Here is a 14,122-nt window from a genome sequence, read left to right on the forward strand (position 1 = left end):
CACCCTACCTGTCTCCATTCTCCCTCGCAGCCCCCTCTGCTGCCCCTCACTGCCACCCTACCTGTCTATTGCCTTCCTCTCCCCTCGCAGCCCCCCTGCTGCCCCTCACTGCCACCCTACCTGTCTCCCCTCTCCCTCTTGCCTTGCAGCCCCCTATGCTGCCCCTCACTGCCATCTTACCTGTCTCCAGTCTCCCTCGCAGCCCCCTATGCTGCCCCTCACTGCCACCCTACCTGTCTCCAGTCTCCCTCGCAGCCCCCTCTGCTGCCCCTCACTGCCACCCTACCTGTCTCCAGTCTCGCTCGCAGCCCCCTCTGCTGCCCCTCACTGCCACCCTACCTGTCTCTTGCCTCCCTCTGCTGCCCCTCACTGCCACCCTGTCTTTTGCCTCCCTCTAACCTTGCAGCCCCCTCTTCTGCCCCTCACTGCCACCCTGTCTATTGCCTCCCTCTTGCCTTGCAGCCCCCTCTGCTGCCCCTCATTGCCACCCTACCTGTCTATTGCCTCCCTCTCCCCTCGCAGCCCCCCTGCTGCCCCTCACTGCCACCCTACCTGTCTCCAGTCTCCCTCTCATCTTGCAGCCCCCCTGCTTCCCCTCACTGGCACCCTACCTTTCTCCACTCTCCCTCTTGCCTTGTAGCCCCCGCTGCTGCCCCTCACTGCCGCCCTACCTGTCTTCAGTCTCCCCATTACCTCGCAGGCCCCCTGCTGCCCCAATTGCTACCCTACCTGTCTCCAGTCTCCCTCTCACCTTGCAGCCCCCTCTGCTGCCCCTCAGTGCTACCCTACCTGTCTCTAGTCTCCATCTTGCAGCCCCTTCTGCTGCCCCTCATTGCTACCCTACCTGTCTCCAGTCTCCCTCACACTTCACAGCCCCCTCTGCTGGCCCTCATTGGTACCCTACTTGTTTCCACTCTGCCTCTCGCCTTGCAGCCCCCTCTGCTGCCCCTCACTGCCACCCTACCTGTCTACGGCTTCCCTCTCACCTTGCAGCCCCCCTGCTGCCCCTTACTGCCACCCTACCTTTCTCCACTCTCCCTCTTGCCTTGCAGCCCCCTCTTCTGCCCCTCACTGCCACCCTACCTGTCTCCAGTCTCCCTCGCAGCCCCCTCTGCTGCCCATCACTGCCACCCTACCTGTTTCCACTCTCCCTTTCACCTTGCAGCCCCCTCTGCTGCCCCTCACTGCACCCTACCTGTCGCCAGTCTCCCCATTACCTCGCAGGCCCCCTGCTGCCCCAATTGCTACCCTACCTGTCTCCAGTCTCCCTCTCACCTTGCAGCCCCCTCTGCTGCCCCTCAGTGCTACCCTACCTGTCTCTAGTCTCCATCTTGCAGCCCCCTCTGCTGCCCCTCACTGCTACCCTACCTGTCTCTAGTCTCCATCTGGCCGTGCAGCCCCATCTGCTGCCCCTTACTGCTCCACTGCCTGTCTCGTGCATCCTATTCGCCTCTGAGCCCCCTCTGCTGCCCCTCACTGCTACCCTACCTGTCTCCAACCTCTATCTGGCCTCTCAGCCCCGTCTGCTGCCCCTTACTGCTCCCCCGCCTGTCTCTTGCATCCTACTCGCCTCTCAGCCCATACGGATGCCTCCTATTCATGCCCTATCTACCCACAGCCTCTCGCCTGCATTACAGCCCCTCTTGCTGCCCATTACTGATGTCCAACTGGCTTCACCAGCATTAACCCTCTCACATACAGCAACCACCTTAAAGCCCTGCCCTCTGCCACCTTACGTAGGACCTCATAATCGGATGGTTGCCCCGCAAACAGCCCCTCTCAACCACCTGCTTGCATAGAGCTCAACATACCTATTCCAGATCCTGCACAAGCAGCATCCAACTCCATGGCCTGACTCACACCGCCATTGGAAAACACCAGCAGCATTCCAGATGCTCTCTCACACCACATCCTGCCACTCACCTACAGCCAGACCTGCCTGCCTAGGCACCTGCCCAAAGCAATAACACTGCCCACATTACGGCTAGTAGCTACCCCTCCAAACACACCCAGGATGGTGTCAACTCACTATAAATGCCAGAACCCTGATGGCCCATGTGCCTGATATATGTGACTTGATCACTTCTAACAACCTAGACATATTAGCCATAACAGAAACCTGGCTGCATTTGTGATGTCATTTTTGATGTCCTGGGTATTAGTCTTAGCAGTGCACGTTGGTGGCGCGAGTTATGGTTGCTTAGTTTACCATAACTGGTGAATTTCTGGGGGTTTTTGATTTTACTTGTAACCATAATATCCTTTCAACAAACTTTCTCCAACGTTTTTTCACTGAATTTGATAGGTTTTTATTAGCGCAACTTAACCATAACGCCCCTTTAATAACGTTTTTTCACTGAAAAAATAAATGTATATATGCAGATATTGATGATGTATATGTACTCACCCGGATACTGGGATTAGATGTGAAGGGTTTTATGCCATCTATTATAATGTGACCTTCTGTGGTGAGTTTCATATCTTTCAGAGACCAATCCAGTTCAGTGCACCCATCTTGGGAAAGCAAGGGAAAAGCACAGTTAACAATGATATGATATGATATGATAGTTTATTTATATAGCGCCTATACACAATGTGTTTCAAAGCGCTTCAAGGAGGGAGGGGACATAGGAAAAATACAGTTACATTCAGCAAAAGTCCTTGAAACAATACAGAATGTAAAAATAACTATCATAATAGGCCTGTCGACATTTCTGATAGTGCAAGTGCATAGAACAAGTAAGGCAAGAGGTGATGGAAAGGAAGGAAAACAGAGCAAGCAGTAACATTACTAAGTCTGACGACAATTTACGCAGTGCAGGTGGTAACAAGAGGCGGGGTGGGAGGGGTGGGCAAGTGGACGGAGGCGGGAAGGAGAACAAGACACGCTACTGAGCAAAAAGTCAGTGACAAATTGAAAAGTAGGGGGAGGGGGGAGGGGAGAACAAAAGGAGGGGAGACAGACAAGCTGCTATCAAGAGTCACGGAACAGATGATAGGAGTAAGTGCTAGGAGGGGGAAATCTAGGAGGGGGAGAAAAAGGAGGGGGGGAGTAGGAGGGAAGTTAAGAGGATGGAAATGAGGAGGGGGGGTGGAGCGCAGAGCAAGAGGGGGGGCAAGCAGGGTGAGGGCACATAGATACTCACGGGGGGCAAACAGAATCTCAGGGGGGGCAAACAGACACTCACGGGGGGCGGGGGGGCACACAGATACTCACGGGGGGCAGGGGGGGCACACAGATACTCACGGTGGGCAGGGGGGGCACACAGATACTCACGGGGGGCAGGGGGGGCACACAGATACTCACGGGGGCAGGGGGGACAGGGGGGGCACACAGATACTCACGGGGGGCAGGGGGGGCACACAGATACTCACGGTGGGCAGGGGGGGCACACAGATACTCACGGGGGGCAGGGGGGGCACACAGATACTCACGGGGGGCAGGGGGGCAGGGGGGGCACACAGATGCTCACGGGGGCAGGGGGGGCACACAGATACTCACGGGGGCAGGGGGGGCACACAGATACTCACGGGGGGCAGGGGGTGCACACAGATACTCACGGGGGCAGGGGGGGCAGGGGGGGCACACAGATACGCACGGGGGGCAGGGGGGGCAGGGGGGGCACACAGATACTCACGGGGGGCAGGGGGGGCACACAGATACTCACGGGGGCAGGGGGGGCACACAGATACTCACGGGGGCAGGGGGGGCAAGGGGTGCACACAGATACTCACGGGGGGCAGGGGGTGCACACAGATACTCACGGGGGGAGGGGGGGCAGGGGGGGCACACAGATACGCAATGACTGCATTGTCTGGGGGTGGCTTTCCCACAAAAGGCACAGTTTCATTTTGAAGACCCAGTCAATTCTAATGCAGAAATTACATAGAGAGAAATTATGCTAGCGACATTCAAGCACTGTTGATGGTATCAAATGAGCTGGGATGTCAAAATGAGGCATTTTTATCCAGACTTCCAAATTCTGTAGATATTTGCCATAATCTAATGCCCTGAACCTGTAAGAGCCCTATTTATTTATTTATTTATTTATTTATTTATATGCCCTTTAAGGTATCAAAGTGTTGCACCATATAACAAATAGACACAAAACAACAAAAAGAAGGCAGCTAATCAAGAAAGGCAGCAATCAGAGGTTTTTGAAGGTATCGCTCGTAAAGTATTCAGCGAAAAGAAAGATCTTCACTTTTCTTCTAAAAGAGGAGAGGGTGAAGTTAGTCCTTATACATACTGGTAGCTTGTTCTAACATGTTGGAGCAAGAAATTGGAGGGATATGCCACCTGCTCGCATAAGTTTGACACGTTTGCAGATCCATAGCTTCTGAGAGCTAGAGGGCAAGACAACAGAGGGTTTGTGCCATTGCAAGCGTTTCTTGAGATAGCCCGGTGCTTGGCCATATAGGCAGTTGTCGGTTATCGTTAAAGTTTTGAACTCGACCCTTTGTGAGATTGGTAGACAATTATGTTTTTTTCAGAACAGGTGTAATACGGGAACCCCTATCAGCATTGGATACAATTCTGGCTACAGCATTTTGCACCAATTGGAGACGAGAAATTTCATAAGCGGAGCCTCCAGTAGCATGGCATTTCCGTAGTCTAGTTTTCTGCCAACCGTTGCTCTCACGATGATAGCTGCATTGGGGTTCGTAATAAAAGGCTTAATCTGACCAAAGAACCTGATGTAATAGTGACAGGCACTGACAGTAGCGGGATATATGAGCATTCATGCTCATATCGGAGTTCAGGTAGATGGCCAATGATTTCCCTTTTTTTGATATTGGGTTAGGGTAGAAGCCCAACAATATGGGATTGTAATCAGGTCCCAAATTTCTGATATAATTGGGGAAGCCAGCAGCAGTAGCTTAGTCTTCTGATCATTAAGAAAGAGCCAATTATCATCCATCCAGTTGCTGACCATGTTGAAGGTATAATTGATCATCAGGTGTCCTTGACCTTGTTGGCAGATAGCGTAAAAAATAATTGGGTGTCATCAGCATAGTTCTGAAACTTAGTTTTCCTATCCCAAAATAGATCATGCAATGGCTTGATGATTCCAGTGCCAGTCTACAAAAACACTACTGCGGTCATAAGAATCTCTTGTCTCGTCTCAACCAGACAAGAGATTCTTATGACCGCAGTACATCTCAACCTGGAGCACATTACCATCTGATGCCCCCCTATTTATCTACAGGTAGATTGTCGCTGTGCAGAGATGAATGCTTGAAATCTAAATAGACATTTAATAATCATATTCTGACAAGAATTGTTTTTGTAGACTGACACTGGAACTTGAAGATTGAACACATTACTGAAAATTCAAGCGTTTTTGCCCCCGACGAAGGGAAATTTGTTCCCGAAACACGTTGGGCTCTTTTATATTTTATGTTTGTTGCACTTATTGTGAAATCTACTACACATATTGGAACTGTATGTCCTGATATTAACTCTAATTAAATTACAATATCAGATATGTTTGATTGAATACATTTGTACTTAAAGAGTTACCCCACTTTAGCAGATTATTAAGTATTCTGACTGGTAATATTACCAGCTTTGAGGGTGTGCGGAGAATGGGAGTATCCACCAATTGCAGACACTTTATTCTTTTTACATAGTTCAGCGACCCATTGTGCCAGAGTCGTATTTTCTCCCATGCACCTTGGAGTTTATATTTAGACACTTTTTTAACTCACATTATCCATTTGAGTATTAATGTGTGTGTGTCCGAGATTGTTTTTCTTACGTGTTGTGCTGGTTGGTAACCGCTAGGTCTGCGACCCGATTTGCAGAGATATCAGATTGAGCTTTGGCCAGGAAGAGATCACCCCAGCCGCTTGTTCCTTCGTGGATACCATTCACTATAATTGTCCCCATGGTTGTTTCTGTGGGTTGAAAACTCTTTAACAAGTATTTTTTTAAGTATTGCAGCAGCTCGTGCTAATCCTGACAAAGCGGTTGTCAGAGTTATTGCGGCTTCGGGGTACTTACGGTTTTTCAGTATTGATAATAGGCTCGTGTGTGGCACTGCCATTGTGATCTCGTATAAGCATGGAGAAAAGAGGGAAAGCAAAAGTGACTTACCGAAGGGCAGAGACTCGGGACGATGTGTTGCACTCGCCCACGCTAACCGGCACAAACTGGCCGGCTAAACGCCCCGCTAAGGTAAGCCCATGGCACAGCCCCACAGGGACTCGCTCCCCCTGCCCTACCTGCCATGCAAGAGCCAGGCGCAGGAAGTGGGGCCATAAAGATGGGGCCTACAAGTAGGTACCACGCAGGGGGAGCGGCCTATTTGTTCGCCCGCTCCCCCTGCAGCCAGGGGCGCTGGGTACAGGGGGGCTCCGGGGCCTGAGCCCCCCCCTGGCAAAATCAAGTTGGGGCTGAACCCCCCCCCCCGGGTCGGAGAGAAGTGATGCAGAATCGATGGCCCTTTCCATTGATACTGCATCACTTCTCTCCGGCCGGGTATAATCGCGAAAATGTGCAATTAAGCCCTCCCCTCTAGGACTCATTGGTGTATGGTCCTGGAGGGGAGGGCTTAGGCGCAGCGGTATTCAAACTGTGGGGCGCGCCCCTCTGGTAGGCCGCAGCCTCATGCCCACGGGGGCGCGCATCCACAGTTTGAGAAGAAAAAAAAAAAAAAGTATAAATGACCAAAGGGTCGGGCTGTTGCTTCATTAACAAGCAGCAGCCCCGCAGCCCGATCCACGGCCCCTGCCGCCCAGACATGCTTAGTGCGACAGGAGCCGGGCCTTTGTGAGGTCTCAGGCTCCATTAGGAACCTATTTATGAAGTCATCTCGGCAAAAGAAGGTGTGTGCTTTTTTTTGTCTTCATTAATAGGCTCCTAATGGAGCCTGAGGCCCGGGGTCGGATTGGCCCCTCGGCCTTTCGGCCATGGACGGGCCGAAATCGTCCCTGGGGAGTCGGGGCCGGTTTCTGGCCATGCCTGGGCAGGTTTGGAAGAAAAAAAAATAGAAATATTTTTTTTTTCTTTTTTTTTCCCCCAAAAAGCCTTTCATCCTTCTTAGGTCGATAAATGAGTACCACCACAGGTTGGGTGATATTGTATGCATATTTCTTCTGTAAAAAAAAGAGCTTAAGCGTAAGTGCTATACAATAACATATCATTTGGCCTTGGACGTCTGCTTAGATTCACAGTAATTTAGTGTACTTAGGGACAATGCTATTTGATGCCACTTCCTGTTTTGTCAAGGGGTGAAAGGTTGTGTTTCATCGTTTCCCAGGATGTCACTGTGGGGTCAAAGGACATCACTTCTGGTGATGTCATCAGAGGTCAAGGGTCGTGAGGCGAGGGGTGGGCCACTTTTTTGAGGCGAGGGGTGGGCCACTTTTTTTGGGTGACCGGGCCTATTTCTTGTCCCAGTCCGACCCTGCTGAGGCCCCACAAAGGCCCGGCCTCTGTCGCACTATGGGTGGTGGCAGCAGTGGTGTGGAACTGCCCAAGTGTCACAGAAGTGCTAGAACATATTTGGGCACAGGCACCTACTGTTTTACAAATTAAGCACTTGGTATACACATGCAGTTGCAATTAAATGTTCATTAAAAAAGTATGCCCTCAAGAGTATGCTATCACAGAGAAACGGGGACCCCAAAGCCAGTTCAACTACCCACTCCCAGGTGTGCTACTGAACAGGTGTCGAGAGCCAACCAACCTCTTTCTCCTATCTGTGCTACTGTACCATACAAATAAGGGGTAATCGCTCTCCTGCAGCCTCTCTCCCAGTCATCGATTCTTGATGATTTACTGGTGCAGTCACAAAAAAAAGATTTTTTGGGGGCTCATTTTGTTTACAAAAGTAGCGTATTACTAAAACCCCCTGGCTGCCAGTTCGTTGTCCTTGGAGCGTCCCAGGCTCCCTACCCCCTAAGAGACACCAACCTTGGGTGCTGTTTAATAACAAATGAAAGACGCAGACAGAACAATAACTGTGAGTCAACTGAGAGATGAATGCACTCATGCTCCATTCAGAGGGACTTTGAAAATGTAGCTCTGACAAATCAGAGAATCAGGGGGGCAAAGAAGCACTGGACATCTCCGCTCCCTCGTCATGGGTTTACGGTTGCCACCTGAAAGGTTGCCAGCAGCTAACCTGCCAACCTGTCCCAACTCCATGCCTCGTGTGCTATTCCCTGGTCAAGCAAACCCTGTGAACTCATAGGCCACATACGACCCACAGAAGTCTTTTTACCGCCCGTCCTGAACGTCTGTTTCTTGCACAAGTAATATTAACGCGTGCAGCTCCAAGGTATAATATTAACAACCAGTGTTTGTGGGTAAAGGGCTGGCATAAAGTCTCTATTTCAGAGCCAGAGTCAAATGATAAGGTGCTTGTGGCAGTATGGAGTTCCAGGCCTCTGCTTGGACACGGGGTTCTGCAACCTTTAGCTCTGCAGATGGGTTCATACTACAATGCTCATCAGCCCCAGCCAGCATAGTCAATGGTGATGAATCATAGGAGTCGTAGTCCAAAACATCTGGAGAGCCACATGTTTAAGATCCCTGGCTTTAAGGAACAGAAAGTAAAATAATCCATGAAAGTAACAGGAGTATGACGTTCCTGGATCTACATGGGTAAAAAAGTAGACTAGAAGAACAGCCTGGGGGCATCAAGTTTATGTAGGATGGAATGGTGGGGGTCTGAGTCACCTGAGGAGACAGGGGTATTTTACGGGTCTGAAACCTGGTAATCCACTTTACAATAAAAGACAACATGGAGAGGGGTGATGTCTCTGTGTGGCCTGTAAATCTGCCGAGATACCACCAAACTGTACTACCATTACTGCCACTTGGTCTGGCGGTATTACTGCCGGATTACAAGTGGTGGTAGGCAGTGTTAGTCCCCATTAATTGGAGTCCATAGGACTCCATGGTGGATTTCAGCGGTATTACTGCTGGTAGTAATTTTGCTGGTGGTAATACCCAAAATTCTATTTTGGGCGGTATGGTGGGGGAAATACCTCAAGCTTCTTGCTGAAGGATTTTCCTCCACCTTTGCCCTCAAACTCATAGTTGGGCGGTGCGATAATGTGGCTCTATACGGTATTACCAGTGTTGCCAGTCAGAACTCATTTACCTCAGCAATGTATTCAGTTCTCTGTTTTTTGTCCTTACGCTTAAAATGTGCGATTTGCATTACAAGCTGTGTGCCGCAGACTGCTTCCACTCTAAGCGGGGGAGAAGTTAGGACTGTGGGGACTGAGACGGCAGGACTTTTCAACCTTTTGACACGAGGGGCCTTCACTGAGTCTTGGGGGGGCATCACCTCCCACGGGATATGGTACAGTATAATTACCTCATTGCTTTATAACACTAGTTCCTCTACATCAGCCTCTTGCTGACATAGAAGGGTTTATAGCTGTTCAGTGGGCATTCAGTGGTTAAGGTCTGTGCTGGCCTGCTTGTGATAAACAGCAGCTATTAACCTTAAATGTGTCTCCATCGCAAGTCTCACTTCTCCCACAGCAACAGCAGAGCCCGCTTGCCAGTGCCTGATAATCCCAAAATTCTCTGTAATTTTATGCAAAGCTGCATTTTATTTTTACAAGGTTATTTTACTCACTGAATGCTGATCAAGTGTTTTAAGTCTGGACTTTATTAACTGGGTGCTTGTAATTGCAGCACAAGCACTCTTTACAATCTAAACTAGAGGTGTGTTTACAATGTGATTGTTCCAAAATACATCTCCTAGTGTGCTGATTTGGGTCAGGTGGCCCCTTTAAGCTGTACACAATGATACATTATCTGGTTGACATACTATGTGATTTGTGTATTTTATTAAGGAAACTAAGACCACTAGAACTCACACCCCAGAAACTCCCAATCCCACCTTTGGGGGCATTTCCGTGGACATGGGAATAGAGAGGAAAGAATGAATAAAAAAGTATTTGCCTTCAAGAGGAAGCTAGACCTTTGCAAAAGAACAGTTGGAGCTGGGCAAGCCACCTAGCAACATTAAGGTCCAGCTTTGATGAATACTTCCCTGAAGAAAATGCTGGCATTAATGACTGGGTGATGCAGACTTTTCTGGCAGAGGAGGTGGTGCATCTTCCATTTGATGCTCAGGAAGAGCTGATTGAGGTTCCGTCAGACACTACTCTGCAATCTGAATTTAGGAACATTGCAGTGGGTGAATTTTGACTGAAGGTTTCTTGGAAGGTAAGACGTTATTAAGCATAAGTGGGGTATACTTTTTTTTTTACTGACTCCTTCATTTTTTGAATAAGGGGTGTTTCAAATTAATGTTGAAAACCCGGAAAGTGGGAGTTTTAAAAACATGGAGACAACCATGGCTACAACATTTAGACGCAAGGGCTTCCATCAGTCCCAAACATCACCTGGGTCACCTGGGTGCACGGTGAGCCTGGGTAGCTTCTTTTTAACATTGTACACTACTTAACCAGAATTTCTGGTAAACTACAATGTTAAAAGCAGTTAACACTCTTCCCCCCCAAGTCTGAAACCACACTTGATTGCATTATACTTCAGCCAGGATTGCATTATACATCAGGCAGGATTGCATTATACATCAGCAGCACATCTGATCTGTCCACTGAAAGGTTTAAGATTAAGTACATCCCTAACTCTATCTGGTTACCCAGCGGTAACATCTGAGCAAATGTCACTTTCGGCTGGCCAATCTACAGCAGCACTATTGTAAGTTGGAATTGTTGATGTTTTACTGAACTATGGCACCACACACGTCTTGCTTGGTAGTTTTTAATCGGGAAACATCTTTATTTCTCGTTTCCCTTGAATTGGGAACTTTTTTTTTTTGGTGGTGGTGGTACTCCACCTTGCAGCTGTACAGGGGTGTTGCTAGGTCTGGAAAGGACCCGGGGCTACGCTGATGTCGGAAAGGTCAGGACTGGGGGCTAGCTAGCCTTTTGGTTGTAGCTCCTGAGCTTCTATCCGGGGCTACAACCAAAAGACCAGGGGCTTTAGCCCCTTTAACCCCCCACTAGCAACGCCTCTGCAGCTGTACCTTCTGTTTAGCAAGCATTTCATTCTCCCATCCTAGTTGTGTTGCTGGACGATTATAGAGCGGTGGAGTAGGGGCAGTGATGTCTTACTGGAATGCAACTCGAAGGCTTAAATCTCCTTCTTTCTTGACTTTAGTATATGCAGTGCATGCTAGCCAATTTTTCCACTGTTCTGCGTTGCGCGCCATTGCACCTAGTTGGCGACTACATGCAAATTTGCAGTCATATAACTGCCAGTGATGTCACTTCCTGTATTTGACCCCCCCCCCCCCGAAATTCATAAGTCGGCTCCCCTGCCTGCAGCAAGTCTGCTTTGACATGCATTTAGGAGGTAAGTGCGGGGCTGGGGGGAGCGGGAATGTTCCCAAGTTTGTGGCCTGTAGAGCCCCTTGATTTTGGCACCCTCCCCCCTGCTTACCTTGGGTGTGGGTCCATAAGGGTTGTGGAGCGTTTCAAGTTTCGCATGACTCCCTGCGGTCTTTAATGTTGCAGGGTTCGAAAGTAGATAAAGCGCATGAGATGCGTGGGCGCAGTGGCAGGATCTCCTCCGCTGGTCGTGGTATCAGAGATCGCCGGACCTCTGGTCGAATTGCTTGGTTGTCGGCGTGGGGATGTTTCCACGTGCCCAAAAAGCAGCAGCGGATTGAAATGCCTGGCAGTAGTTTTGCGAGCGTTTTTCGCAGTTGCGCTGTTATTCTGTGAACATCCCTGCATGCTTGGCGAATCTGGGGGAGGGGGGCACAGATGTGCCCGCTTCCACTGCAGCTTCGGTAGGCGTGGAAGGCCTGCATGGTGCAGTGTGGTGTGGTGTGCCGCGGCCTAATGCCCCGCCGGCTTTGTGGCTTTAAAGCGAAGAGTTGCTCGGGCGGGAGCAAAAAGAACGTGCTCTAGAAGAATATGAATGGCTTGCATAGAGGCACAGTCAATAACAATGCGGTTTTGGCGATGATTGCATGGTGTAACTGGTTGCTTTTCGGAAGCTTGCGGCTACGACAGGGAGCCAGACTTTTGTGATTTATTATGAATGGAGGTCATTTTTTCCCCATGAAAGGCTTGGCCTGCCGCACTGATCTTTGTCCAAGAGCTCACTGTTGCCGCTTTCAGGCCCTTCCGTGTCTCTGATTGTCACGGGGTAAGGAAATTCGGACTGCGGAATTAAATCGTCAAGGAGACACAATTAGAGTTATGTGTGTGCATGAGCCAACACGTCGTTTAGCTGCTGGATCGGGTAGGGTTCACAGGTAGCAGGGTGTCCTGTGTATGTGCCCGCGCCGGCAAGAGGGAGAAATACAATCGGAGCAAATGGCAGAGTGAAGGAGGACAATCAAATTAGTTATGTTCAAGGAGATGAGATGACCCCTTCCAACACTATGATCGGTTACCCCTTGCTGGCATCTGCTGCGCTGTGACACATGGCGCCTGATTAGTGCATCTATGCGTATATTGTTTAAATCGTTATGCTCATTAAATGGTGGGGTTAGCCTTCTGCCTAAAATGACATCAGTCGCCGCAGTTAGTCCTCGATTTGTACGGTGACAATAATCAGATTTCTGGGGTCAGCGACCAGTCTGGAAAGACAACATCCTCTTTTTGTGTTTTAGAATGTACTAAGTAGACGGGTCATAAAATGCTACTCTTTTTCGGTATGATGGATGAAATGCATTATGGTTATGTGGGCTGCGGCTGGTTTCGGCGCTGTTGTGGGTCTTACCCGCAAAGAAGGACGCAATACCAGAGGAACGAGTAACACCTCCACTTTATTAGCCTCCTACATGCAACTGCCCTTTCCTCTCCCGACTCCTCCCTTTCCTCCCTCTCGCTCCCGCTTCCCGCCAATGGTCCTGGTATCTCCCTTAAAGGTGCAGAGACCTGTAACATCACCCCCGGACATACGTTCTGTCGTCGGGGCTTAACATTCTTCCACCAGGCGTTCAGGCCTCCTGGTTATGCATTGTGGGTGCAACCATGACCCACTGTGTCCTGCTGCTTCTGAGACTCTCGATGGGTTTTGTGTCGCTCCTCTTTGGGAGGCATCCATGTGTCATCTCTGGGTTCCCTGGGCTCAGGGTCAGGTTCTGGTGGGAGTAATTCGGGCTACTCTCTTTTGATGAGGTGCTTGAATTGTGAGCTGTTTCTCGTTATTTCATGGGAAGTGTTTTGACCTGTCACCATGGATCCTTGAATGGTAACCACTTTCAGTGGTCTTGGTGAGTATCTCGCATCTGTCTTTCTGTTCATGGCCTGCTGTACCAGGACTTCATCTCTGACCTGGAATTCCCTGGGTACAGCTCTCCTTCTAGCGTAGATGTCAATTTTTGCACATTCCTTGTCCTCTGTGTCTCTCCTTATGATTTCTTCATCATCCCTCTCTTTTTCATTGGTGTTTCTCACAATCCTAGTGTGAACCTGATAGCGCACCATTATTTCTGCGGGTGATTTGTTGGTGGCTTCATGGGGCGTGTTACGATAGTCATGGAGCATCCTGCATAGTGCTTGATGTGGTTTGTAGCCTCGATGCAAGCTCTCTGGACCGTCTTTTTGATTGACGCCATTAAAGGCATGGTCTAGTAAAAAATGTTATTGTCCCTACGGGTCGGCCATGTTTTTTTAAGCCTAAGTGGCTCGATTTTAGAAAACTTTCCTATGGACCTTACCCGAGTTTTCGTCCATTAAACGCATGCGAAAACAAGCACCAGGGAGCCGCCATTTTCTGATAATCCTATCTTTTCCCCGATCGCCCTGGCTGACCTGCTTTTGTGGCACTAAATCAATTCCCCCGCCCCTGAGCCTGACATTATCAAAACATTCATATTCCCCGCCTCTCTCCGTGACGTCACTGTGCTGCGTAGGGAAACGCGCCCAGTCGTCTTCTGCGCGACTCCACACAGAACCCGGAAACCAACACAGATCAACTCACAACACAGCGCGCCACAATTCGGAATATGAAACTGTACTTTAAAATGAAACAGCAAAACGGTACATTTGGTAAAGTACATTTATTTGACATTAAATGTTTAGAGAATATTCAGCAATTGCCATATGAATTCCGAAAGCCATTTATTTTCTTTTATCTGTATCCGCAATAACTGTTCCGTTTCAT

At 49.4% G+C, this 14,122-nt stretch overlaps 1 protein-coding gene across 1 annotated transcript in view; it reads right to left on the reverse strand.

Moving 5' to 3' along the window:
* LOC138467234 (kinesin-like protein KIF28) overlaps positions 1-14,122 on the reverse strand; it is a 516,126-nt gene that overhangs the window by 37,642 nt on the left and 464,362 nt on the right. The window contains exon 18 of the mRNA XM_069607266.1: positions 2,408-2,514. Coding sequence (XP_069463367.1) covers positions 2,408-2,514 — 107 coding nt within the window. The remainder of the gene's footprint in view (positions 1-2,407; positions 2,515-14,122) is intronic.

This window comes from Ambystoma mexicanum, chromosome 4q, assembly GCF_040938575.1.
Source record: "Ambystoma mexicanum isolate Mex_15411 chromosome 4q, UKY_AmexF1_1, whole genome shotgun sequence".
NCBI lineage: Eukaryota > Metazoa > Chordata > Amphibia > Caudata > Ambystomatidae > Ambystoma > Ambystoma mexicanum.